This window comes from Leptonotus elevatus, chromosome 18 (assembly GCF_054856555.1).
Source record: "Leptonotus elevatus isolate MCC_2025b chromosome 18, RoL_Lele_1.0, whole genome shotgun sequence".
Classification (NCBI taxonomy): domain Eukaryota; kingdom Metazoa; phylum Chordata; class Actinopteri; order Syngnathiformes; family Syngnathidae; genus Leptonotus; species Leptonotus elevatus.
In genome coordinates, this window is record NC_141256.1 from 16,889,254 (window position 1) to 16,915,619 (window position 26,366).

The 26,366-nt window shown below is 44.1% G+C and overlaps 3 protein-coding genes, 1 long non-coding RNA gene and 1 other non-coding gene across 15 annotated transcripts in view; 4 read left to right on the forward strand and 1 right to left on the reverse strand.

The window, feature by feature from the left end:
- Positions 1 to 30: 30 nt before the first annotated feature.
- Positions 31 to 1,283, forward strand: LOC147158949 (SH3 domain-binding glutamic acid-rich-like protein 3). Its single transcript, XM_086060637.1, has 3 exons — positions 31 to 225; positions 320 to 487; positions 1,060 to 1,283. The coding sequence occupies exons 1-3, from the start codon at positions 181 to 183 to the stop codon at positions 1,120 to 1,122; spliced, it is 276 nt and encodes a 91-aa protein (XP_085916763.1). The 5' UTR covers positions 31 to 180; the 3' UTR covers positions 1,123 to 1,283.
- Positions 1,284 to 2,521: 1,238 nt separating this feature from the next.
- On the forward strand, positions 2,522 to 5,373 carry rps12 (ribosomal protein S12). The gene is made up of 6 exons (XM_086061839.1): positions 2,522 to 2,601; positions 2,727 to 2,773; positions 3,456 to 3,572; positions 3,878 to 3,980; positions 4,280 to 4,381; positions 5,280 to 5,373. The coding sequence occupies exons 2-6, from the start codon at positions 2,760 to 2,762 to the stop codon at positions 5,340 to 5,342; spliced, it is 399 nt and encodes a 132-aa protein (XP_085917965.1). The 5' UTR covers positions 2,522 to 2,601; positions 2,727 to 2,759; the 3' UTR covers positions 5,343 to 5,373.
- Positions 3,295 to 3,370, forward strand: LOC147158951 (small nucleolar RNA SNORD101). The gene has a single exon (XR_015091032.1). It is a non-coding gene; the product is annotated as a small nucleolar RNA SNORD101 (small nucleolar RNA).
- Positions 5,374 to 6,337: 964 nt separating the features above from the next.
- The window catches only part of eya4 (EYA transcriptional coactivator and phosphatase 4), a 39,856-nt gene continuing 19,827 nt past the window's right edge, over positions 6,338 to 26,366 (reverse strand). For 2 of the 11 annotated variants that reach the window (XM_086060620.1, XM_086060623.1), the window contains 17 exons: positions 23,866 to 23,915; positions 22,190 to 22,314; positions 20,097 to 20,180; positions 18,717 to 18,794; positions 17,748 to 17,814; positions 17,491 to 17,630; positions 17,246 to 17,392; positions 17,069 to 17,151; positions 15,346 to 15,529; positions 13,114 to 13,250; positions 12,941 to 13,024; positions 11,310 to 11,399; positions 10,731 to 10,789; positions 10,285 to 10,445; positions 10,082 to 10,196; positions 9,885 to 10,006; positions 6,338 to 8,918 (listed from right to left, as the gene is read on the reverse strand). In XM_086060620.1, the coding sequence (XP_085916746.1) occupies positions 8,494 to 8,918; positions 9,885 to 10,006; positions 10,082 to 10,196; positions 10,285 to 10,445; positions 10,731 to 10,789; positions 11,310 to 11,399; positions 12,941 to 13,024; positions 13,114 to 13,250; positions 15,346 to 15,529; positions 17,069 to 17,151; positions 17,246 to 17,392; positions 17,491 to 17,630; positions 17,748 to 17,814; positions 18,717 to 18,794; positions 20,097 to 20,180; positions 22,190 to 22,314; positions 23,866 to 23,915 (2,151 nt within the window). In that variant the 3' untranslated portion in view covers positions 6,338 to 8,493. The remainder of the gene's footprint in view (positions 8,919 to 9,884; positions 10,007 to 10,081; positions 10,197 to 10,284; positions 10,446 to 10,730; positions 10,790 to 11,309; positions 11,400 to 12,940; positions 13,025 to 13,113; positions 13,251 to 15,345; positions 15,530 to 17,068; positions 17,152 to 17,245; positions 17,393 to 17,490; positions 17,631 to 17,747; positions 17,815 to 18,716; positions 18,795 to 20,096; positions 20,181 to 22,189; positions 22,315 to 23,865; positions 23,916 to 26,366) is intronic. The other 9 variants (XR_015090704.1, XM_086060625.1, XM_086060626.1 and 6 more) reach the window with 9 other exon arrangements.
- On the forward strand, positions 7,768 to 13,247 carry LOC147158953 (uncharacterized). Its single transcript, XR_015090710.1, has 3 exons — positions 7,768 to 8,139; positions 9,905 to 10,438; positions 12,963 to 13,247. It is a non-coding gene; the product is annotated as an uncharacterized LOC147158953 (long non-coding RNA).

Below are 26,366 nucleotides of genomic sequence, written 5' to 3' on the forward strand. Positions count from 1 at the left end.
GCAAAGCAGTCGCGCACGGTGGGCGTGCCGACGCGCACGCACGCACGCACGCACGCACACAATTCATGTCCAAACCTGCTCACCTTGTCTGCTTTCCGACACAAACTCTGCCGCGTCTGCCGCCGAACGTCTTGAAATCACATTTTTGTTTTGTGTTTTTTTCTGCTGAAACTCGCCGCCATGTCCGTCAAAGTTTTTTACACCAGCGTGAGCAGCAACTTCGAGGTACGCTTTGCTGCCCCTTTTTTCCGGCCTATTGTCCACAAAAAAAATGTACATTTTGGGTTTGACTTTTTTTTTTTTTTTTTACGGCTTCCAGATAAAGAAACGGCAACAGAGGATCTTCATGGTCCTCGAGAGCAAGAAGATCGACTTCGCCAGGGTGGACATTGCGGCGAGCGAAAGCGATAAGGCGCTCATGAGGTCGATCGCGGGCAACCCGACTGCGCTGCCCCCGCAAATAAGCAACGGCGACGACTACTGCGGAGTAAGTTGAGAGTTTTTGTTTTTTTTTCTTCTTCTTCTTCCTGGAAATCAATATTTGCTCTATGACGACGCTTGCGCCCCCCACGGTAGCGAGTCTCGAACCTGCCGCCGGGTCCGTCCGAGCGTTGACTGCAGTGTCTTTGAGATAGCGACTCGGAGACGCAGGTTCGCCGTCGGGACCCGCTTTTTTTTTCTTCTTCTTTGCCATGCGTGCGCGAACGACGGCGATGGCGGTGAACGCGATTCGAGCCGCTTCGCGATGAGCGGCATTTTTTGGCAAATGCGAAATATTCATACAAAGACGCCGCCTCTCCGGAGGACATCTTACTTTTTAATAAACACTTTATATTCTTAGCTTTATTTTCATTTGTGAATTTCAGGTTTTGCTTGAATGTTGCCGAATATAATGTTACAAATAAATGCCTCCTCTCCCGTAAAGGCTTTGTCGTAAATGCCTCGTCGGCTACCATCTGGAAAAAAAAGAGACAGGAAATAATTATAATATGCACGTGTGTAAATAACAGGCAGTGACGCCGCATTCCGTCACATGTCCTCCTTTTTTTTCCCTTTCAGGACGCAAGTGCGTTCGAGGAGGCAATTGAGAATGAGGAACTGGACGCTTTTCTCAGACTGTGAGAGAGGAGACTTGACTCATACATTGGACTCCTCCACCTCATTGTTGGGAAACAAATACAGTACATTTTCAATGATATGCTGATATTTCCATTGTATGAAATGCTTTAGAATAATGTTGACTTTGGTTATGACACAATTCAATAAAGAACAATTCAAAACAACTTGATTTCTGTCCACTTCATCCATATGTTGGTTAACGGGTACTCTTTTTTTTTCTTTTTTTTTCTCCCCACAGTTTAAAATAGTTGCTAGGTGTGTTTACAAATTCTGTGTGTGATATTTTCTTATATAATTGTGAAGAAAAAAATTGGGTTCGTTTTGAGAGCCGTCAAATGATGATAATGGTTTCACTGTCTGACCAAGTTCTTCTTGACAAACCAACTTTCCGTTCCGTTCCGTCCTCAATTCCGCTTATCCGGGGTCGGGTCGCGGGGGGCAGCAGCTTTAGCAGGGAAGCCCAGACTTCCCTCTCCCCAGCCACTTCAGCCAGCTCCTCCCGACGGGATCCCAAGGCGTTCCCAAGCCAGCCGTGAGACGTCGTCTCTCCAGCGTGTCCTGGGTCGTCCCCGGGGCCTCCTGCCGGTAGGACATGCCCGGAACACCTCCCCAGGGAGGCGCCCGGGAGGCATCCGAACCAGATGCCCCAGCCACCTCAACTGGTTCCTCTCAACGTGGAGGAGTAGTACTCCACCCTTTTCCGACTGAGGACCATGGTCTCGGATTTGGAGGTGCTGATCCTCTTCCCAACCGCTTCACACTCGGCTGCGAACCGCTCCAGCTGGAGATCACGGCTTGAAGAAGCCAACAGCACCACATCATCTGCAAAAAAGCAGAGATGCAATGTTGAGGCCACCAAACCGGACCCCCTCGACACTCCGGCTGCGCCTAGAAATTCTGTCCATAAAAGTTACGAACAGAATCGGTGACAAAGGGCAACCTTGGCGGAGTCCGACCCTCACAGGAAACAAATTTGACTTACTGCCGGCAATGCGGACCAAACTCTGACATCGGTCGTACAGGGACCGAATAGCCCGTACAAACCAACTACAAAAAAAAAATATATACAAAATCAGATCATAAAATGCAAGCAACTATAGAATTATAACCACCTTTTTTACTTATACAGTATTGTTAAAAAAAAATCTTTCTACATACAACAGAGGCAACTAAATGTATGTTTTTCCCTCCTTGTTCAGCAGAGTAGCTGCATTAAAATATGATTTGGTTTTATTTACATTTGAATGACGCACACACACGTATATGTGAGCTGGGTTATGTATTTGTATAATAAATAGAATAAACATTATTCTAGTAAATCAAAAATACAAGTTTAGTTTAATATTCGTGAATGAAATACGAATTTAAACAGGCAGTCTTCGGGGGCCGTCATTTGGGGGCGGGGGGGCCTTCCTGGCGGCATTAAAACCGCGTCGCGCACTTATGACGTCCTCTTTACCAACTACCCGAGAGGAAGCGAAGGTGCGTTTTCCCACTTGCCAGATACAATCCGTTTATTTAATCTACCATCCTGTTTTATGGCATCCTAGAAACTACTCATCGATGATGGAAAATAACTTCCGTGTGTTGTTTGTGCTTTATTACAGAAGTTTAGGTTCGCCGTCCATCCATAATCAACAATGGCCGAGGAAGGGTAAGCATAGCGTCGCTTTCATGTGGGATGTATAAAATGAGACGTTACAATTGTGACGTATTTATTTGATCTAATGTAGTAAATATTTGGTTGTGTTTCACTAACTTACATGGTACTGGTCTTTCAATTAAACGAAGAGGTTTCTTTGCTTGCTTTTAACGAGGTTGCTAGCGAGTGTTGCCTCGTCACGAACATACAACTCATCCAAAATTCAGTATATGATATTACTAGTTATGTGCAGTTGGTGTAAAGACTGGCTAACTGGCTGATGGACAGATGCACTCTTATTGTAATTGTACAAGTGTGAACCCCGTTGGAACGTAGTGAGATACGTTCCAGTCCCAAAATCGAGGGACATTTGCTAAATAGACAGACCATCGCACGTAAACTCATTAAAACATGAACTAGCTGTCTTGGTAAACGTATTAAAAACGTAAACTCTTTGAGTTCTTTTTTTTTTTAGTATAATATGTCCAAAACGTGTTACTATGCAGCATTTCTCTTCATCTGAGCTTCCACATGCTTGAATGATGACTTTCCATCTTTTGTCGGATACCCCTTCACTCTCCAATGGGTGACATTCCTCTTCTGACGAGCTGGGAGCTCATCGCCAAGCCAAGCCAACCCGGTTTGGATCTTTTACGTTTGACTTTGGTTGACGTTCTGTCCGCTTCTGTGACAGCGTTGCCGCTGGAGGTGTGATGGATGTCAACACCGCTCTCCCCGAAGTGCTCAAAACCGCACTCATCAATGACGGCCTTGCCCGCGGAATCCGCGAGGCCGCCAAAGCCCTGGACAAGTACGTGTGGAGTTTGAAATGGACAGTGGTACCTTGACTTAATCGGCAGTGACCCAATCGGAGTAATCGGGTGTTTTTTTTTTTGGAAAGAGTTGTGAGCAAAAAATGTAGCTTCGACATATAATTGTGGTCGCCAACAAATGAAACTTGTCGGTCAAGGTGCCACTGTTGTGAAATTAGTGACGATATCTTGGCGCCATTGTTACCCAATTCTGTCCCAGATGTTAGCAATCGAACAAAACAAAAAAAAGTCTGGGAGTTGTTTTCATTTCATGTATTGCTTTGCACTCTGCAATGAAATCCAGACGTCAGGCCCACCTGTGCGTCCTGGCGGCCAACTGCGACGAGCCCATGTACGTCAAGCTGGTGGAGGCTCTCTGCGCCGAGCATCAGATCAACCTCATTAAGGTGAGAAGACCCGCTGGCGTCGAGCGTTGAATCCTTTTCCATTTCCAAAGTTGACGCCGGTTACCAGCTTTCGTCTCTTATCAGGAGAAAGTGAATCCCAAAAGGGGAATAAAAAGTATTCAGTGTTTCATTGGAAGGCTTTGGTTGCGTCACTGATGGTAACTTTGGCTCCCTCTACTGACCGCTGTGACGATATTGCCACTGTTACCCAATTTGTGTCTTGAGGTGCAGCAAAGTTGTCACTATTATGAATACTGGTACTTGCGGCTTACAACGTGCGCGCTCTCCCTCTTTCTCAGGTTGACGACAACAAGAAGCTGGGCGAGTGGGTGGGTCTGTGCAAGATCGACCGTGAGGGCAAACCCCGCAAGGTGGTGGGCTGCAGCTGCGTTGTCGTCAAGGTAACCACTACGAACGAGCCTCCATTTTAACCCTAAAAAAATCTAAATATTCTTTGAAAGCTCTTCGAAAAGGAAGAGGTTGGGTGCTTTATTACCTTAATTTTGTCCACTATTAAAAAAAATATATATATATATTTTGGACTAAATATGCATTGAGTCACTTCAGCCCATAAACAAACCATTTTTATGTTGCTATTATTTCTTAAAAAACTAAAATTGCCATGGCAACGCCTTTGTCAGCAAGTCACAGAGAATAAAATAAAAAATTAAATACATTTATATAATAATTAATAAATAAAGAAAGAAAAATATCGTCGCCACTATGTGGAAAAACACTGATGTCCATTTATTTTTATGTTTTTGGGATGAAACTGAATGCAGACATCCCAACAAATTTACAAATGGGGTGGTGGCCATGTTTGATCCAGTCTCATTTTCACTCACAAATGTAGCTACTCGTGACGTGTCATTCTGTTTAGTTCTTATTCTGTTGTGTGGATGGATGGATACATCTGCCATCTAGTGGTAGATCATGTAATTGCGCTGCTTTTAGCAAATGATGCGATTGTACGGGCGGACACCAGTTTTGCCGCTGTGACGTATATGTCGAGCTTTGGATGCCAGGCAATGTCAGGTGCTGTGCCCCGGCCGTGGCGAGCAGCTGTCATTTAAACTGGCTAGAAGGACCGCCACGGTACGAGCCCCGTCACCTCACCTGTAGTGATCGGGGTCCCTGAAAATGGCGACAACCCGTCGGAAAATGTGTCTGCGACAACTGAAGCGTGCGTTTGCGTATGCTGGCCTTGTAAAAGAGCGCCGCAGTAGTAACAACCCACCTTCTTTTTCTTTTTTCCTCCCCCTCCATCCCTTTTGACGACGTTCTAAATTCCCGCCACAGGACTACGGCAAGGAGTCCCAAGCCAAGGATGTCATTGAGGAGTACTTCAAAGCCAAGAAGTAAAAGGAGACAATAAAAAGTTTGGAACCGTCAACTTTTGTCTCATCTCACGTATTGTTTCGTAGTCATGAATGCTCAAGATCACGTTTGATACTTTGCTCCCCAAAAATCTGCCACTCAGCACTTCTTTGTTGTTTTTCACCTACACTGCACATTTATCAACTTTTCCAACTTAAAATTATTCGCAAAAATCAGGATATGCAGGGCAATTTTCCACATTCTCAAAATTCCTACAATTACACGATTAACAATTTTTAAAAAAGTGTGTGAAGGTAGTTATAAAGTTTCTGTAGTTCCAATTAACAATTCACGCTGTTAAGCGCATTTTGCAGAAATAATATTCCAATTTTCGCAGAATAACCAAATGAAGAGCCACATTTTTTTCCTTTAGTTTCAAACCCTTGCAACTTCAAATCTCAACAATTCAATTATTTAGTTCCGCATCACCTCCGACTTCACAATTGTACACCAATTATGTCCTCAAAATCGGAGTTGTCCAAATTACAGCCCGAGGGACTTTTGTGTCTTTGCAACAGCCCAGGAAATGAAAATGAATTCATTTTTAGTAGCAAAAGTCAAGTTTTGGTTTGGGAACGAGACATTGACTATCAAGAAACTGCTTTTAAAAATGGTCAGCTTGCTGCATATTTCATGTTTTGGTTCACGATGTGGCAATTTGCTACGGGCTGCCCCAAAATCAAATATTTGACTTCAAACCTTCAACCGAAAGCAACCTTTCCAAATCGATACTGTAATATTTGGGTTGGATCTCAAAGCGGTTCTCGCACCCTCCGATTTTTTCTTTATGTGACCCTGGAAGGTGCGAATTGTCAAGCACAAGCAAAGACGACTCCCCAAATGTTTTGTCCTTGTTTAATATTTACACTTCTGAAAAGAACAGACATGAAAACACATTAAGGCACAACACATGATGCACATACTCAACACCCCCATTCACCGCACCAACCCCAAAAAAAACAAAACACACCACCCACACCTCGAGACCCTTGACTTTTATTGCAAATAATTTACACAGGCGTCTGCATTGGACGGACCATAAAACGCTAAAAATCGGCTGTTGCGGTGACGCGCTGCCTGTACACGGACCCCCAGCTTGAGTCGCACACAGCTTTTTTTATTTTTTTTGTGGATCCTCAGACCACCTCCGTCCTCTGATGCCGCTTTTAAGACCATTCAGTTTGTAAGTCCAGACGTTCGGGGGGGGGGGGGAAATGCAGTGTATAGTTTGTTCTTAAATAGTTTTAGAAAAAGGGATGAGCGAGTCCATTGTGACGAGTCCTTCATCAACAGTTACAAGTACTCGAACTCCAGTGCTTGATGTAACGCCAGCAGGTCAGAGTGGCTGGATATCCTCCAGAAGGGCATGTTGTGCTGCGGACGAGCAAAAAAATCACTTGGCGGCTAATTCTGAGGCATAAAACAAAAACACTGCAAACTAAATCCATGCAGAATAGCATTTTGTTGTTGTTGCTTTCTTGTCAAAGTGTTTGGAGCAAAAGTGGTCACCAACAAGATCACGTCTGGAATTTTGTCATCAATAACTAAATATTGGGGGGGGGGGGGTTGAATCTGTGGTAAATTTATTTTGTTTAAAGTAAACTAAACTATTATATTTTGGGGCGGTTATTTCAGATAGAAATGAAACATGTCCGAATCAGGCTGAAAATGAAATCTTTTGAGATGTTTGAGGAAAATGTAAAGGTGCTGTCAAAATCCACTAAATAATTTTTGCATGTCTTGATTGCAACCAAAAACAACCCTGAATTCTTTAAAAAAATACATTTTATATTCCAGAATTGACGTTGATAAACCCAGCACATCAAGGAATTAATACAAATGAAGTGATTTAAATGTGCTTTTCATTTGTAAAATTCTGATTTGATTGATTGCTAAAAATGTCCATACATTTTTTTTGGCAAGAAAGCAATCCAGCACTTTCTGAACTAGTCCCAACACCCAGCAACTAATTCAGGTCTAATCCCGAAAGTGATTGAAGAATTTGAAAATGCAAATATTTTGTCTACAGAAGAACCCGCAAAGCTTTTTGGATAACAAGCATTGTTCAAACTGTGGAACCTCCCAAGTCAGAACACGAAATAAGAAGAGAAAAAAAACATGGGCTACGTCCAATGTAGGAAAACCACAAATGTTCCAATTTGGCTTTTTAAAACCTCAGAACGAATCTTAGTGAGTTTAACTTGAACTAAGTAGTGTTTGGCTGCTCAATACAACATGAGCAAGATATCAAGTTGACCACATTTGAGCAAGCAAAAGCTTAAGTAAGTCGATTTGTCTCCAACTGGGGTATATACCACGGAGGAGGCGGGACTTCCGACTTCCTGCTTTTCACACAGCTTTGTTTCCGTTTCCTGTTTGCGACGTCCCAATTCTTGCGCTTCCGCCTTTGTGCCCCTCGGTTGCGCAGTTGAGTTGAGAGGGCGCAAGGGTGTGGGGGTGCGAGTGTTGGAACGCGGCCACAACGCCGATGTGTGAAACCCGGAAGTCGGAAGTCCGTGGAGATTTACCCCCTTCCTAATACCCGGTGAATGCCAATACTGCCATATTACCACTAGATGGTGCTGTTGCTTTGCAAACACCAGAGCCGTATCTAGAGCGAGTTTGCCAAACTCGAGTTTCGGCGGGGTAACAAGATGGCGTTCGTATGTCACGTGACCAGCAGTTGACAATCACAGCTGGAGTTGGCCAAACTCTCTCTCTATAACAGTACTGGCAAACATCTACTGCCTCTCATCACTCGTCAGGCTTCTTACAAGATTCGGTAAGTTTTTTTCTCTCTTTTGACTTCAGTGCAGGAAAAAAAACACCTAACATTTCTTCATACTTGTATGGCAGTAAAACGTTACATGACATTTTGAGGTTCAAGTCTTTTTGATGCTGCTTGGTGACTATGGGAAGCTGTTTGGAGTACTTGTAGGACAACTAATGAGAAAAAAATGTGCACACAGATAGACATGGACCTTCTGCTGGATATTGAAAAAAAAAAAGCTCAAACAGATTTCCATTTTGCTATGGAATTAAATTCATTTGATATCGTTTACATTCTGGTAAATTGCTTTGAAATGAGAACAACTGGGAAGTCAAGCGTTTGGGATTGTGTTGGACTTTGGAGGTTTCACTCATCTTTGACTGCGATTTGTACAGAAAGCATCCACAGCAAGGAGCAGCAGTCAAAACCTCGAGAGCAAAGACAACAGGCAGGCGTCATCCAATCAGAGAGCTCACACTGCGCCGAGTGGGCGGGGCCACACAGGCAGGCGGGACGAGGCGCGTTTACCTTTTTGGCCGCCTGCTCCTCTTCCGCACCGTCCCCCACTACAACATACACTACTTTCCTGCCAAACCTTTGCATTATGCGCTCAAAGCAACTCTCTTTGCCTGCGGGAGAAACAAGGAAGGGGTTCGGGTGAACAACAAAAGGAGTGCAAAGGTCATTTACCTGCCCGGCGGCATGCTCCTCATCCTTGCCATCGCCAATCACAACATATGTAATGTTAGCGCCAAAGCGGGACACTATACGCTCAAAACAGCTCTCTTTGCCTGGAGACACAAAATGGCTTTCACAAGATTCTCCTTCTTCTTTCGGTGACAATGACATCACACACAAAAAGAAAATGGGATTTTTTTTTTTTTTTTGCATGCCTTAACAAATGGACAAGGTGATGATTGCGTAACTTCAACATGTTGCGTTTGGTCCCTTTTCATTCGATAGTGTAATGATGTCAAGTGGTTACCATGGCGACCAGCGTGTCTGTGCAAGTCTTTATATCGGCTTAAGAACATTTGAAAACGCAAACGACTTTTCAGCTTTTTCCTCGACAGGTTGTGAATAGGCAAGTGCCGGTTAGCGGTTTGACGGTTTATCGTGCTTTTCAAAAGCCAAGGCTTTAATAACTGCTAATACTGGCTGTCGAGCTGTCATGCGCTCTTGATTGTATATTGGCAGACTTCTCAATGAGCCACCTCGTTTAAAGTTAAGTGCCTCAAATGTTGTTGTTTTTCCAGACGCATCGAGCCAAAAGAAAGATGTACTGCGTTTATGCTCTGATTAATGTACATTATACTCCAAAAAAAAAAAGAAAAGAAAAAAGGGCCAGCAGGTACATGTAAGCCCCAAGGACAACATGAGTAGCCCATACGTCTGTTCTAAAAATAACTCACCAGATGGGACATTGTGACTTACTAATAATGTAATTAAACAGAAGAAGAATGTTAAAAAAAATTTTTTTTGAAAACTTTATTTATATTTTCCATTTAAATTACAAACAGTAAATTTGTCTTGAAATATTTTTTTATGTCAACTTTATTCTATACTAAATATTTGATATTTTGTTGCAAAATAAACTAGATTGTGTTCAATTACTGTTGTTAAAACAATCTTCTAGCTGCATTCCTAATCCCCGTGTGCCATCTAACACGGGCCCCTGCGTCCTCGCGAAGTTGTTACCGTAGCGACCACGCTGCATCTCCGCGCCCGCCATCCGCGCCCCGTCGAGCGCTTCTCACCTATTTTTGTCGCACTGTAGATGTTCTCGACGGGGAAGACGGATCCGAGGCTGTACAGGAGGATTTTGGCCAGCGCCGGGATGAGCTGCGTGGTGGTCACCAGCACGTTGACGCAGTTGCTCCTGCGGGACCCGAGCGCAATTGAGCGGCGAAAAAAGACTCGGAGCGGCGGCGGCGGCTCGGGGGGGGGGCGTTACCTGGAGCTGATGATGGAAAGCGACTTGAGGGCGTGCGTCAGCCACGAGTCGGTCAGAGCTTCCACTTCGGCTCGCAGCTGCAGCCAAGCGTCCCTCTTGGCGGGACCCAGCAGACCTGCGCGCGCGGGGGGACGATAAGCGTTCCTCCCAAAATGGCCACCGGGTTCACGTGACAAATATCATCTTGGTCTTGCCGGTCTTACCGCCCACGTTGTTTTTGTAGCTGCTGTACAACTCTTTGACGCGGCGATAGCGGAAGGCCAGCTTCCTCATCCAGTCCACGCCGCCGCGCACGCCGGTTGCCAGGCACAGGTTGGCGCTGGTCGCAGCTGCATGGAAGCCATCAGTTGCAAAACTGTAAGTACTGAAATCAGATGTTCAGTTAGTTGCAAACGGGGTTATTGTCGTTTTGGGAATTTTCATTTGAGTTAAGGTGGGAGTTTGACATGTTTTCGTTTTCGTTATTTATTTAACCCTATAAAAAGCCTGAAGCACTTTTGAACAAACAACATTTTTTTTTGTTAACTCAAATAACCTTGGTTGTAAAGAAATCAGCTTAACTTTTACACCAGCTGACTGATTTTAACATTTGTTAGGTTTAAAAGTTTAGACCATAAATTGATCCCAAAGGGAGTTAGTTGACTCTCACCTTAAGTCCTGCCCGTTGTCATCGGATGATACGTCATCAATATGTACCTGATCACATTCCTACACACACACACACACACACACAATTAAGATAAAAATGATCATCAGTATAACACGTTCTATATTCAGAGGTGGCAAATCCATGTCCAGAAAGTGAAAACCCTTTCACAGTTTGACTTTTAGCCCCAGGTGCTAGCTAGCTAGCTCGCAAGCTACCATGGTGCTTGTTTACCTGCTAGGGTGCTAGCTAGCTAGCTAGCTCGCGAGCTACCATGGTGCTTGTTTACCTGCTAGGGTGCTAGCTAGCTAGCTCGCGAGCTACCATGGTGCTTGTTTACCTGCTAGGGTGCTAGCTAGCTAGCTAGCTAGCATCAATGGCTAAAGCCAAACTGTGGCAGGGTTTTTTACTTTCTGGACATGGATTTGCCACCTCTGTCTCTCTATTGTGATCATGCCAGGGGATCGTTATGGTGATGTAGTTTTACATCTCCCCCGCTAGGTGTCAGTAATGTCTTTGTTGCCGTCCTGCTGCTTTGTTGCTCGTCCCAAATGCTTTCAAAGCTGCACTTGAGCGTCTCACCTCCAAGTCGTTAAAGAACAGGTGCGAGTCGGCCAAGTTGAAGATCATCTCCTCCATCCTCAGGCCCAGCGTGACCGCCATGGGGGGGTCCTGAGCCACAAGCGAAAAAGAGCAGTGTTTTCAGTGAAGGTTTCGTTCAACCAAAAAATGATTGGTCGCGCCCATCACGGCGGCCGACGACAGGCGGGTTGCACTTGTTCTGTCCCATCAACATTCCCTCGGCCTCGCCATGCGTGCGTGAGGCTCAGCTGCAAAAACCATCACGCGCGATAGGTCAAGGGGGGCCGCACGCTGTCACTGCACCAGAATAGAAGCAAGCCAAACTGATGGGCGAGAGTGAAAGTGGGCGAGCGAGCGAGAGAGAGAGAGAGAGAGGCTGGGCTGGGCATTCCCAAGTGTGAGAAAGTGAAGAATAACAAAGTGCTGGTCCTGATGGCACTGAAAACACCTGAAGATTTCTTAAAGGGGCAGTTACCCCATAATAATTATTATTATTTTTTTTAAACTTCCTTAGCTGACAAATGTGGACGATGAGCGACGGCGCGAGAATGGCGCGACGACGCGAGAATGGCGCTCCTCTCCGATTGTCCTCATAAAACGGGAAAGGTTACACGGAGCCGACGCATCCTCGCCGTTCGTGTGAAGCGAGGCAACTCGGTATCTTGCCGTTGCTATGCCAACAGCGTAAACACTATTTTGGGAGAGGTGTGAACAGACACAGCTGCCACTATAGCTCATGCGAGTGGGGTTCGGGGGGGCGGGGCGGGGGGGGGGGGGGGCGCTCTTATTTTAAGGCAAACATTCAGTCGCAGTGGTGCAAATTGTTGGCCAGTTGACTGATGATGATGATGATGATGACGATGACGGCATCATGCCACCCGTTTGTTTGTTTACAACTGACGAAGGACGCGCAGGTCACCTGACTTGAGCCAAGACTCGACTTTTAAACAAGCACACGAACAAAACGAGAGCCGCGTCCGTGCTTACAAAAACTCGATTCTTAATTTCGTCGATGTCTTCGATTTTTTTCTCTCGATTTCCTCCCCACAGTCGATTCTCGTCATTATGCGGCATTTCTCTTTGCTGTTTCCGGCCATTGCAGCGGTTCGATTATTATTTTCTTGCCCAATCAGATTTCCGCCTCATCCATTTTCATCATTTCAATTACAACAGCAACGGGACGGTTTCATCCCTCCATCAATCAATCAATCGATCAAATTTCAAATGTATCCCTCATAGGGCCAGACGGGCCCTTGATGATGACATCATCATTTTTTTTATTTTTTTGGTCATCACAAAGCACGTCTGTCGTGACCCGCACCAATCAATACATTTAATAATCTGCAAATCTGGTGATGAGCTATTATCAACCAATCAACCAATCAATCAATCAATGGATGTTTTTTTTTTTAATTATGTATTATTGAGTTGCATTTTAATGTATGAAAAGTGCTATATAAATTGAGTAGCTATTATGCATTTAATTGAAAAGTTGTTGTTGTTGTTGGATATCGATTGCGACCTTCTTTTCCGAGTTTGGCCGAAGTCGAAGTACGTTTCCGGTTAGCAAAACGCACAAAACGCCAGATGCCAATTTTAAAAAAACGCAGCCACGTCGTCCCGCGTCTCACCTTTCCGTATTTCTGCGCGTAGGAGCCCGTGAGCAGAGAATGGAAGACGATGATGGTCTCGTCCAGATCCCACACGAAAACCCTCTGTCGGAGCACAGCGGACATTTTCAAACTCGTTCGGGAAACGGCGGCCATTAAAAAAGCAGGTGAGTCGGCTTTCGGTCCGCCCGCACCTCCAAGTCGCTGTCGGGCGGCGGCGACGGGTTGTTCTTGCGGCTCCTGCCCCGCGACTTCGAGCCGCCGCTGCGGCACGCTCGCTCGTCCAGATCTTTGATGGGCGTGGACGGCCTCGGCGCCGCGTCGAAGTCTCCTGAGGTTGCAAAACCCAACAAGTCACATCAGGACGCGCTTACCTTCCGTTTTTTTTTTTTTTTTTTTTTCAAGCTAGCGTCCAAATCAAAAAGTGCGTTTGCATGCATGCGCACACACGCAGCAAAGGCCAGATGCTTCCCACCACATTGCGGTAACTCGAACCCGACCGAGCTTGGCCTCTCAGATTGTTATGTCTCAATCAGAGCGGGGGAAACGAGGGGGCGAGGGGGCGTGGGGGGGGGCGGCACAAGGAGAGCGCAATGATGAACGCAGCCAAGAAAATTGCGGGTCTGCACGCGCTGAAAATGGGCAAAAGTATTGGGACACGTCGGAGCGATGACGCAAGAACCCCCGCCAGACAAAATGCTTAAGAAAAGCTGCAATAAATGACGAGTTGACTGCAGTGTCGTCATCTGCACGCAAACGCGCCTTCCTGGATGAAGCGTGACGGAAATAAGACTTTTAACAAAATCGCTTCCACTCGTCGCCATCGATGAAACGTTCAATCTTGAGGCGGCATATTGTTGCACGACTCCCGCAGAGCGGGGACGAGGCCGATTCTCAAGACAGTTGAAGTGTCCGAACCAGTTGCAAGATATTTTCCACACTTTAAATCGGTTTATAATGCATAAAAACGACAATAACAAGAATTGATCAATAGTATTGATTAGTGAAAAAAAAACACGATCTATTTCGACATGCGGGGGTTTCCACAACAGCAACGTTTACCACAGCGTTGTCGTCAAGTCTGTGCCGTGATGGACTATTTCAGTTTCGGTGCTTTGAGGTGCCTTCGTTAAAATGTTAACGAAATTGAATAATTCGACACAATCCAACAAAAAATGACACTAACATGTTTTTTTTTAAAGTGATTTTGCCTTTGTTAAAATTGTAACTAAATTGAATAATTAAACGCAATAATTAAAATACACGAATATACATTTTTGTTTTTTGTTTTTAAAAGTGAGTTTTGCCTTCATTAAAATGTTAATGAAATTGAATAATTCGACACAATCCAACAAAAAATTACACTAACATATTTTTTTTGAAAGTGATTTTGCCTTTATTAAAATTTTAACTAAATTTAATAATTAAATGCAATAATTAAAATACACGAATATACACTTTTTTTTTTTTAAGTGAGTTTTGCCTTCATTAAAATGTTAATGAAATTGAATAATTCGACACAATCCAACAAAAAAAGCTACACTCATATATATTTTTTGAAAGTGATTTTGCCTTTATTAAAATTTTAACTCAATTTAATAATTAAACGCAATAATTAAAATACACGAATAAAATTTTTTTGTTTTTTTTTTTAAAGTGAGTTTTGCCTTCATTAAAATGTTAATGAAATTGAATAATTCGACACAATCCAACAAAAAAATTACACTAATATAAATTATAATTTTTTTGTTTTGTTAAAATGTTAATGAAATTGAATAATTCGACACAATCCAACAAAAAAATTACACTAATATAAATTATAATTTTTCTGTTTTGTTAAAATGTTAATTAAATTGAATAATTCGACACAATCCAACAAAAAAACTACACTAATATAAATTATAATTTTTTTGTTTTGTTAAAATGTTAATGAAATTGAATAATTCGACACAATCCAACAAAAAAATTACACTAATATAAATTATAATTTTTCTGTTTTGTTAAAATGTTAATTAAATTGAATAATTCGACACAATCCAACAAAAAAACTACACTAATATAAATTATAATTTTTTTGTTTTGTTAAAATGTTAATGAAATTGAATAATTCGACACAATCCAACAAAAAAACTACACTAATATACATTTTTATTTAGTTTTTTTTAAAAGTGATTTTGCCTTTGTTAAATTTGTAACTAAATTAAATAATTAAACCCAATAATTAAAATACACGAATATACATTTTTAGTTTTTTTTAAAAAAAAGTGAGTTTTGCCTTCATTAAAATGTGAATTAAATTGAATAATTCTACACAACCCAACAACAACAAATTCCACAAATTTTTTGGTAAAGTCCCGCGTCACTCTTGCGCACCAACATTTTCCCACGCCTGCGATGAGCATTCCGGAAAACGCGCGGCCACCCACCTGCGTGAAGTTCTGCCGCCTGGCCCGTCATGGCGGGCGCGGGGTCCTGCAGCTGGTAGGCGGCCACGGTGGTGCCGCCGCCGCCGCCGTCCACGCCGCCGGGCGTCATGTACGTCCCGTACGTGGAGGCGGAATAATACTGGGCGTACTGGTTTTGGCCAAAGCTCGTGTACGAAGGATATTCCTGCGGAAAGAAGAAGAAGATTTCCACAAGATGGTCTTCCCCTCCGCGTTATCTCGGTCTTCCCTCCTTTGGGATTTCTTTTCCATTTGCAAACGGCTGGTTTGGATGTTTTTTTTACGTTGCCGGCGGAGAAAACCGCTTTTTTTTACGAGCCCTGCCGCTAAACGTGCGCGGCTTTTTGTGAACCCGAGCGTGCCGCGCAAACGCGCACGCATTAAAACCTCCATTTGAAGCTTTTTACTGCCAAAGATCAAATCCATCCAGCAGACGCGGCCAAATATTCCCGACGAAGTCGGTGTGTCCCCGTTGTAAGAAGAAACAACAAAAAAAACGCTATTATTTGATTTGCGCGTCTGTAAAAATACTTTTTTTTTTTTTTCCTTAACTGCTATTGCAAATGTGCCTTTTGAGGAAAAACAAAGCTTCAGTCCGATGACGTTGCTTGGATCCGCTCGCGCAACATCTGCTCGGACGGCGACACGTGCCAAGAAAAGTTGCGTGGGAAAAGTTCCTCTTTAAGATCTTTCAAGTTGCGCCGAAAGCACAAGCGGGCAACAACTGCTTTTGTTTTCATTCGCGTGAGCTCGATGTCGGATCGAGCCGCGCCGGTTGCGGCCGCCGATTGGTCGCCGCTAAGAGAGCGCGATCTAAAGTATATATAAAGTGAGTTTTGCCTTCTTTAAAATGTTAATGAAATTGAATAATTTGACACAATCCAACAAAAAAATTACACTAATATAAATTATAATTTTTCTGTTTTGTTAAAATGTTAATGAAATTGAATAATTCGACACAATCCAACAAAAAAATTACACTAATATAAATTATAATTTTTCTGTTTTGTTAAAATGTTAATGAAATTGAATAATTCGACACAATCCAACAAAAAAATTACACTAATATAAATTATAATTTTTCTGTTTTGTTAAAATGTTAATGAAATTGAATAATTCGACACAATCCAACAAAAAAATTACACTAATATAAATTATAATTTTTCTGTTTTGTTAAAATGTTAATGAAATTGAATAATTCGACACAATCCAACAAAAAAATTACACTAATATAAATTATAATTTTTCTGTTTTGTTAAAATGTTAATGAAATTGAATAATTCGACACAATCCAACAAAAAAACTACACTAATATACATTTTTATTTTGTTTTTTTTTAAAGTGATTTTGCCTTTGTTAAATTTGTAACTAAATTAAATAATTAAACGCAATAATTAAAATACACGAATATACATTTTTAGTTATTTTTTAAAAAAAAAAGTGAGTTTTGCCTTCATTAAAATGTGAATTAAATTGAATAATTCTACACAACCCAACAACAACAAATTCCACAAATATAAATATGTATTTATTTTAGCTTTTAATCCAGTTTTTATGAAGTGAAGTACATTTTTGTTTCGTTTTCATTCGTCGATAAAAAACGCAAACTTAATTAGTACCGCTTATTGTTTATTAACGAGAGAGTTTTAGTCGAGTCTACGTGTCGTTTTAGTCTGGCGAGAAATGCGCGTTTGACGAAACGAACCTGCTGAGTCGCAGCGTAGTTGGCGGGACTGGACACGGCGTTGTTGGCGGCGTAGAGGCCCGACGAAGGTGCGAAACTCGAACCTGGAAGCAGAAGCACGAAGACGATAAGCCGACGACCTCGCGAGAGCCTCGCGGGACTTTCTTTTTTTTTTTTTTTTGTGTTTCCGCTAGCGACCGGGCATCTGGTAAGGCGAGTAGGCCGTCTGTCCGGGCTGCGGCGTCGTGAAGCCGCCGGGGCTGTAGCTGAGGCCCGTCTGGAGCGGAGACTGACTCTGGGCCAGGCCGCTCTCCGTCTTGATTCCCGGCAGCATCACACCCAGGTCTGCACGGGGGGGGGGGGCGGACCCAAAAACCCCAACGGGGACAAATCTGTCATCTGTCCTCTCCTCAAACGGGAGCGCGTGCGTGGCGTGGCGTTACCGTAGCCGGACAGTCCGTAGGCCGGCCCCGTTTGCGAGTACGTGTAGACGGCCGACTGCTGCATGCCGCCGAACTGCGGCTGGCCCGCGTACGCCGGCATGGGCGGGGCGGGCGGCGTGGACAGGATGTGAGGGTACGGCCTGAAAAAGCAGGAAATGCGAGAGCCCGAGAGAGGCCGTTTCGCAATCTTAAGCATAAAACTTTAACATGAGCGGGAAAAAAAGTGCGTGCGTGCGTGCGAGCAACGGGCGACTTACTTGGAAGGGTACGAAGGAGGAGAGTACTGCTGCGCCGAGCGGGGACTGTAACCGCTGCTCGTAATGACTGCGAACGCATCATAATTCATTTTAGGGTTACTCGTCCACATGACTTCATTGACAAACAATATTTCTTCAGTAGTTCAAGTCAAAAAGGGGGAAACTCCTTATCAAGGTTGCTCACACAAACTGCGGAGGAGCAACATTAAAAATGAATAAATAAATAAATAAATAAAAGTGAAAATGAAAACAGATATAAGAAATATAATTCAAGCAAGGCGGCGAGACTTCCTTGTTCGCCGAACCTCTCATTTTAAACATTGAAAGGCAGTTTGCAACCCAAGACACGCCCCCTCATTTGAATAACATTTTGTCCTGAAATAAATCCATGTAAGAGCAGAGCATTTTTTTTTAAATGATTGATTTACATTGATTTGAATTTTTACTTTATTTGTTTGTAAATATATATTTTTTGATGTTTTTATATCCATTTATAATATTATTTTGGGGATTTCTTTTTTTTTTAGATCAGTTTTTATTTTCACTTGTATTTCATTTATTTAGTTTTAATTCCGTCCGTTTTTGGTCGTCCATAACAAAAACGAACGAGCTAACTTAGTGCAAATTTGCCGCGCGGTTCGTTTAGCAATTTCTGAGAGGAACGTTTGGAAAAGATGAAATTAGCGCACGCACAACCTCGCAAAGTTGTAACGAATTGCGATGAATGATTTTGCATCTGCAAATTGTTTATTTATTATGATTATGATTTTATTATGATTTTATTATGATTTCAAATTAACAAATAATTTCATGAGAAATGAGTCACAAAAAAAAATTGTGAATTCAATTCGAATGAACAGAATTGCAACCCAATGATTTTGTCTTTATTTAATCTGATATGGTCCGAATCGGAGTCAAAAAAAACATTTGCCATTGAGACGTCGCACTCCGATTGTGTGTGCGTGTTACCTGAGCCGGCGTACGAGTCCAGTACTGCGTCGCCTGTCGTGGTTGCTGCGTCGCTGTTGTTCATGGGCTCCGTTTTCACTTCAAAATCAAGTACAGTTCAGAATCGAAGTCTTAGCTGAAGGTTGGGTTCGAGGAACACAAAACAAACAAACAAACAAACAAACAAACAGAAGACACGCACGCACATCTAAATGTTCATCCACATTCCCACCAAGCGATGCGGTTTTTGGAGTCCTCGAACTCCGTCCAAAGGCGAACCGAACTGGACCACTTGGTGAAAATGTGTTTTTAAAAAAAAAAGTGTGTGCGTGAAAGGACATTTTTGCAAAGACCTCCGTGTGATCTCGTCGACCACAAAAAAAAGTGCTACCTTGACTTACTCGGTTCACATTTTAAATAACAAGATGGCTGTCAAAGTTAAAGCGTTAACAAATTAATTCATCACAAAAAATGATCGCATTAATCATGTATTAATCACACTATTAATTTTGGCCACAAGGTGATCTTTTCGCTTGACAGCATTAAAGTAAAAATATTTAATAAATGTTGGGGTCAAAATATTGGGGTCATTTTTTCCCCATTTTAATTAATTAATTTTTAATAATTAATGACCTGATTAGAAAAAGAGGAGGAGCGTCCGCAGTGGATACAAGTTTTTTGAAGATGTCCTTATAAGATTAAATGTCGTAAGAAATTTAAATTTGGCGGGGAAAAAAGTGTTGACGAAGAAGCCTTTTTATGATTCATCAAAATTCTTAAAAAATTTGACAGCTCTAATAAAAACAAACACAACAAATAGAGGAAGCAAAGAATTCAACTCGTTTTGTTGAGTTCTGTATTGTGTTCATGTGTTTGCCTTTAAGGGGCGTGGCTTGGATGATGTTTCACGAGGCATCTATTTTCCCCCTTTTTTTTTTTCTCCCCCACTTCACTCGCAACACAAAGTCAAATATTGACTCGTAAGTCGAGGCACCACCGGTGAGAAACAAAAAATGTGAAACTATTCCATCAGTGGTGGGAAAACTATTGAAGAGAAAAACAAATCGGATGCAGTAATTTCGACAAATAATAATTATGAGATATGCTGAGCTTTTTTTTTTCAGGTAAAAATATTTGCTTTTGATTTGAAAAAACGACGTTCCCCACCACTGCCGAATGAGAACAGTGGCAATGTTTCATTCCAAAACGCATGCACGCGCACTTTCACAGTGGACAGATGGAAGAAAAGAAAAGAAAAAGAAAAAGAAAAAGAAGAAAAATAAGTTTGCAGCAAACTCAAAAGCAATTTGAGCCAATTGAGCAAAAAAAAATGACGAGTCCAGCGTGGACTCGTGGCGTTGCGGGGCTGCTGTCATTTCACACACGCATGCACCTCTGTACCATAATCCTTGGAGGTTGGCGCGGGGGAGGGGCTGCTGCAGCCCAGCAGCCAATCAGCCGTGTTTAGAACGGTCATGTTTTCACCTACAAAATAAAACGCAAGGCGGGAAGGCGGTGAGGACAACGCGTGACGTCCTCCACAAATCAGAGCGGATTCAAAGCGACGCCGTCGTTGGACATCAGGCGGACATTTTTCTTTTTAAATGCGTGAATGACATCCAAGTGTTTTTTCATTGTTAGATGAGAAAATACAATTAGCTTAGCATCAAGTCAACTCAACTCAACTTGATTGTTTATAGAGCACTTAAGTCATTCACTGGCAGCCATTTTCACTGAAGCAACCCCCTTCGCTCCCGGCTGTTTTACTGGATTTGGACTGATTTTGGCAAGGCCCACAGAATATTGTGTTCGATTGCTAAAAGAAAGATTCGAGCCTCTCTTCTTTCATCAGGAAAAAAATAATAATATTTCTATCTGTTTCCGTTTTGCAGCAATTAGCATTAGAATATAGCTCATAAGTTTCATCATTCATCACAAATCTGTTTAGAACCCTGGGGAAAAGAGCTTCGTTGCAATATGGGCCTGGTTGATCTCTTATACTCTGCTGCCACCTGCTGGCCGTTTTTGTAATAACTACCGTTGCTTCAGGCGTTCTCTTCAGTTCAGAGGCTGCGTCAAAGCCTTCTGTATATATATATATATATAAAATATGTTTTTGGGACCATGGCACTATTTAAAATAGAACGTTTTTATACGTTTTTGGGAGCAAACGAGTTAACACCAACCAGCGCTGCATCCAAAATGGAGCAGAAATGAGTCATACAACAAGAAAGCTAAAACAAGAAATTAATAACCAAAACAATTCTGAGTCTCTACTTCCAATACGAGATGCCATAGACGGCAGAAATGAGCAAAGGTGTTCCGGGTTCCGCCCCCCCCCCCCCCCCCCCCCCCCGCCGCCCCTCCCCCGCCACTTCCCATGCAGCAGGCCCGAGCCGTCTGATGTCAGGTGCGGGGAATGCGAGCGATGTCGTTTGTTTTGGCCGCCCGATGCGCCGGTCCCGCCCGGGTCCGGCTTTCGCGTCTTCGGGCCCCGCTCGCCGTGAGCTCATCGGCAAATGATTAAAACGTGTCGGCGGCGTAGGACGCAAAGGTCAGCGCAGAGAAGGAGGGGGGGGGGAGGAGTTAAGGGGCCCGCAAGAGGAGAAAAAAACGGCGGCGTGAAAGATTGGAGGCGATGACGGACGCGTGACGCTTTAATGCTCTCGTGGAGGAGGAAATAGTTTCCAGTGGGATTTTGGAGCCTCTCGTTTCGCGCCCGCTGCCAAGTGGTTAGCGGCAAAAGTGCCTCCGCGTGTATTTACACTCGCCGGCGGCGTGCCAGCGCGGTTGGCACGGCAAAGCACGAACGCTCTCCGGCTGATGACTTTGCAATGGATTTCATCGAGTTCCGATGTTTCCATCACTTGCCGCAGAGCGGGACGAGATGCTCGTAAAAAAAAACGGGAGAAAAGTCGAAGTTGGGCCCTGAAACGATGACCTTTTCCTGTCATGTCATTTATACGTTATAGTTAATACAGAGCCGTGCAAAAAAAGATCATAAAGCCGCAGTTTGTTCTATTGAGCAGGACAGAGGCGACAAATGAGTAAAACATGGGAAGACATTTTCATTATTCTCGCGGTGCAGAGTTGCACATTTTGAGCCATGGAATGTAAACAACGCACATTCGATGTAATCGTTTTTCTCGCAGTGAAAATGCTTGTTTTTTTTTTTTTCTGTCCAATCATTTGACCACTCGTGTAAACGGAGCAGGAAGCGAACTGGAAACATTTTCCAGTCTTCAATGAACCTCAGAAGCAAGTTTTTGAACGTGGGAGGATCCAGAGTGCCCGCAGGAAACCGGCGGCGTTCCGCAAGGCTCGCTACTAAGTCCGCAGCGTTTTACAGTTTTACGGCAAACGTCCATATTTCCTTGCGCCGGCGGAGTCGGAACCGAACACTCGCACGACGTTGGCAACCCCTTTTGACCAAATGAGCAAAAAAAAATGCCGTTTACGTGCAAATGTGTCAACTTAGCAAGATGGCCGCTCACCTCCTGTCCCATTGGCGGTGACGGCGGAAGGGCTGCCGAGGTTGCTCTTGTCCAGCTTGGAGCCGCTCGAATCGCCGCCACCCACGCGATTATGAGGACTGGCTAGGTCCTGCATTTCCATAGACCTGCAAGGGTTCCAAAGTCACGCGGAGGACGCCACACTTATGCATTTCTCGATGTTATATATTTGGATGGAAGGTTGCCATGGTAACATTTCACGTGGGATGTAAACAAACATAAAAAAGGAAGCGGGAGAACAAAGTCGCCGCTGACTTTTTTGCGTTACGCGCCGCCGCGAAAGCACACGTGTGCCATGTTGACACAAGTGTGCGTAGCGGCGCTGTGCGGCGGGCCGCCTGCGTGTGCGTGCGCGCGTGTGCGTGCGTGTGCGTGTGCGTGCGTGCGCGCGTAATGAGTCACGCCGCCCGCAGGCAGGCCGCTCGCACTTTTTTTCGCGGCACATCAAAGCCGAGCGAGACGGCAACGATGGAGGCAGGATTGACGAAGGCGGGTCGGACCCGACCCGGCCCGGCCCCTCCCGTCTGCTCTGGCAAAGCCGCAAGTGCGACTGACAGCTTTAAACATTTCACTCGCACCACAAACAGACTCGGCTCAACTTGACGAAGTTCAACTTTCCAACTCGGCTTTCACTCACTAAATTCACGTTTTGGATTTTTTTTTTCCTTTTTCTGCGAACGTATCTCAAGGGCGCATCTCCAAACGAATCTTTCAAATGCGTCACGAAGTGCGTTTTGTCTTTCAACAGAAGGAAACGAAACGGTTGGCTTTTCATAAACTCTTCTCGTCTGCTCTTCGCATTAAGAGCGCGCACGGAGACGCATTTCTCGATGGATGTTCACGCGTGCGCGCGTGGAAAAGCGAGCGCGAGGATTCGCGTCCTAACGAGCGTGCGCGCGCGCGTGCCAGCCTTGCCGCGGCCAAGCAGACATTCGTTCACTTTTCGTTCAAAAAATGCTTCACCTGCTGGTCCAAAAACTCAACTTAACTTTAACTTTGCCTCCTGCTAGCTTCATGCTAGCACACAATACAAAATTCTCCGTTTTAACCCTTTAAATATATTTGAACACAAATGATGTTTCACAGGCATTTTTTTTTTTATCCACGACGAAGAACGTGACGCTCACGGCGGAATTCGAATTTCGTGGCGTTTGCGTTTCAAATTTTCAAGAATTGCGAAAATAAAACGGAACGGAAATTAGAAACCTTCACAATAAAGTTTTTGCACTTGGAGGGAGGCGGAAAATTTCACCGTATCAATGACGGGTAAATAAAAAAATGTGGGTTCTGTCAATAAAAGAGACTGGTTGCGCATTTTGACCGAATCTGACATCAAACGTAGTCACAAAAGATGGCAGCGGGTCATAAATAAATAAAGGTACGTTTGGGGAGGACGAAAAGATTGAAATATTTCTGGAATAAATGAATCGTTAAGCGTTTAGTGCAATATTATATCGTGCTGTTTACATATTTTAAAACAAATTGTGTTCTTTTTGCGTTGGCCATAACAGATTAATCGCCGACCTATTTATTTCTATGGGGAAAGATGATTTGAGATAAAAGTGTTTCAAGTTACAAGTGTGCTCAAAGAATAAATGAAACTCGTATTTTGCGTGCGTGCGTGCGTGCGTGCGTGCGTGCGTGCGTGCGTGCGTTACCTGCTGTCGGAAGGGTCTGGAACATGAGAGTCACTGTTGGATTTCTTCACCTACAAACAAACAAAAACAAACATTTCAACTTATGTACAGCGTGACCCCCACTTCAATATTTTTTTCATTTAATTACATTTGCTTATTTTTTTTAATTTATCCTGGCATCTTTTTCCTTCCTTCAGTACTTAAAAAAATCCACTTGTCACTATGAGTGTTGGAAGTGTGCCTTTAAGGGGCGGGGCCTCGTGAGTGATTCGCTAATTAGCCACTTAGTCTGCGCGCGAGCGTCTGGGTGTGCATTGACGACTGTGGCTCTCCTTGCCCACACATGTCTTAATGACTCCGTTTTCACTCGCATCTCGCAAAGCAGAAAAAGTGAAAAAGCGTTAAGTGGCCTTGAAGTTTGGACATGAACTTTCTTTTGTTCACCCTTGACCCCCGAACCACGCCCGCTTGGAGCCTCCTTTTTAAAGGGTTGAAAGTTCACGGCGGGGTCATGTTAGGTCACAGGGAGCGGCGGCGGGTCTTTCACCTCTCGGAGGCGGTCGACGCGGTAACGAGATGTGACGTTTGCTCGCGTCAATCGGCGCACGTTGTGGTCTTTTATAAATGTAAAAAAATAATAATAATAATAATAAAAGAAATACAGGCAAGCCTGAGAAAATAAGTGCAGCGCGTGTGCGCGCGCGCGTTTGAGTGTGCGCGCGCGCGCGGCCGCCGCAGCGCCGACAGCGGGTCTCTATTAAAATTCCTTCCTCTTATTTGGAACAGGAACTAATTAGGACAGTAAATGGAGGGGCGGAGCTACGAGCAATGCGGACCAGCTGCCGTCTAATCGCTGTGTCAACACGCTGCTGAGGTGGAGGCCGCGCGTGCTGGACACACACGTGGAGGCGCGAGCACGTGCACACGCACACACACAAATCAACATCGCGTGTTGGAGACATTTGTTAAATGAGCGCAATTATCGACAGTGTGAACAAAAGCGCCGAGCCGAGCGGATATCTGGAAAACTCGAGTTCCAAATTAGCATCACCCTCATTTTCACTTTTTTTTAAAAAAAAATTATTTCAAATCTCTTATTTTGAAAGCCTTTTTTGAAATGACACCAACGAACGAGCAACATTCCTTTCAGTGCACGTTGCGGATGTGATGACATTTCTGCCGTCCGTGTGCTGCAAGCGCTAATGCTAACAACGACGCTAGCCAGCAAAAGCTTCCCTAGCGAACGCGCGACTCCATTTTGTGACGGCAGTTTTAAAAATAAGAACGTCCGCTTCCACCGGGACAAAATCAAACCGGTTGAACAAATTGAAAAACTTAATGTTATTGAATGTATTAAAAACGTGAGTATTTTTGTCCCGCCCACTTTGCTAACGTTCTCCTGCTGCCTGCAACAATTCCCAACAGATTGAAACCACTCAAACGTTGTGGATTCACAAAAATCTGGACCTTTAATAACTTCTATTGCCCAAAATGGCCACGTTTTCATTCTTCCACATTTAACATGACAACAAAAATCGAGAGACGTGATTTGACACGTTGCCGAAACCTCGTATTTGAAAATCATCGCTTTCCAGAAGAGCCGAAAAATGACCAAATGTTTGTTCAGCCATGAAAGAGAGTTCAAAGAAAAGTTATTTTCAAAAGTTGACATCATTTGTGAAAATAACATCTGCACGTGTGGACGATTGAAACGGATCAAATTGTGACTTGCCGGCGATATTTAGCTCCTCCTTCCACATTCCCAGACGGCTTCAAAGCGTTCCACCTTCAAAACTGTTGCGACCATTCAGGGCATCATGAGAAGTATTTATCGCATTCCTTGAATTCCCAAATTTTCACTGTAAAATTCCCAAATTTTCACTGTAAAATTCCCAAATTTTCACTGTAAAATTCCCAAATATTTGACATGCGTCCACAATTTCATTCAAAACATTCCCGCTTAAAACTGGTCGGCTCGTTCAGGACATCTTGGCAACAAATTACCCAAACTCCTCAATTGTCACAACAAAAATTGTTTGAATTCCGCTGCAAAAAAGTTGTGACTGAACTGCCCCGTCCCGTGCGTGCGTGCGTGCGTGCGTGCGTGCGTCAATGCTGTTATTATTTGGCCGGCGTGTTTCTGATTAGCGGTTCCACGCAGAGAGCCCAATAAGAAGCATCACTCGGCGACGGGGCCGACGGGGGCCGACGGGGGGCCGACGGGGGCCGACGGGGGCCGACGGGGGCCGACGGGGGGCCGACGGGGGCCGACGGGGGCCGACGGGGGCCGACGGGGGCCGACGGGGGGCCCTCGCGCGGATCACTTTACGCGCACTTTCATGTCGCGTTTCATGCTTTGCTGAAATTTAACAAGGCTGTCAGTCACGGCGCGGGCGCGAGCGCGGCCGTGGGAAAGCCAAGAGGGAGCAGACGATCCCGGCCGTTTGTGCCTGGACACGATCGGCCGCGGCACCAAGCGCACTTTGATCCCCCGCCGAAGCTTAGCGTCCGTTGTGCGCGTC

Coding starts and splice junctions, on each gene's coding strand:
- LOC147158949 (XM_086060637.1), top strand. CDS start 181: ATGTCCGTCAAAGTTTTTTACACCAGCGTGAGCAGCAACTTCGAG. Junction 226..319: donor GCGTGAGCAGCAACTTCGAG/GTACGCTTTGCT, acceptor TACGGCTTCCAG/ATAAAGAAACGGCAACAGAG. Junction 488..1,059: donor ACGGCGACGACTACTGCGGA/GTAAGTTGAGAG, acceptor TTTCCCTTTCAG/GACGCAAGTGCGTTCGAGGA.
- rps12 (XM_086061839.1), top strand. Junction 3,573..3,877: donor GCCGCCAAAGCCCTGGACAA/GTACGTGTGGAG, acceptor AATGAAATCCAG/ACGTCAGGCCCACCTGTGCG. Junction 3,981..4,279: donor ATCAGATCAACCTCATTAAG/GTGAGAAGACCC, acceptor CCTCTTTCTCAG/GTTGACGACAACAAGAAGCT.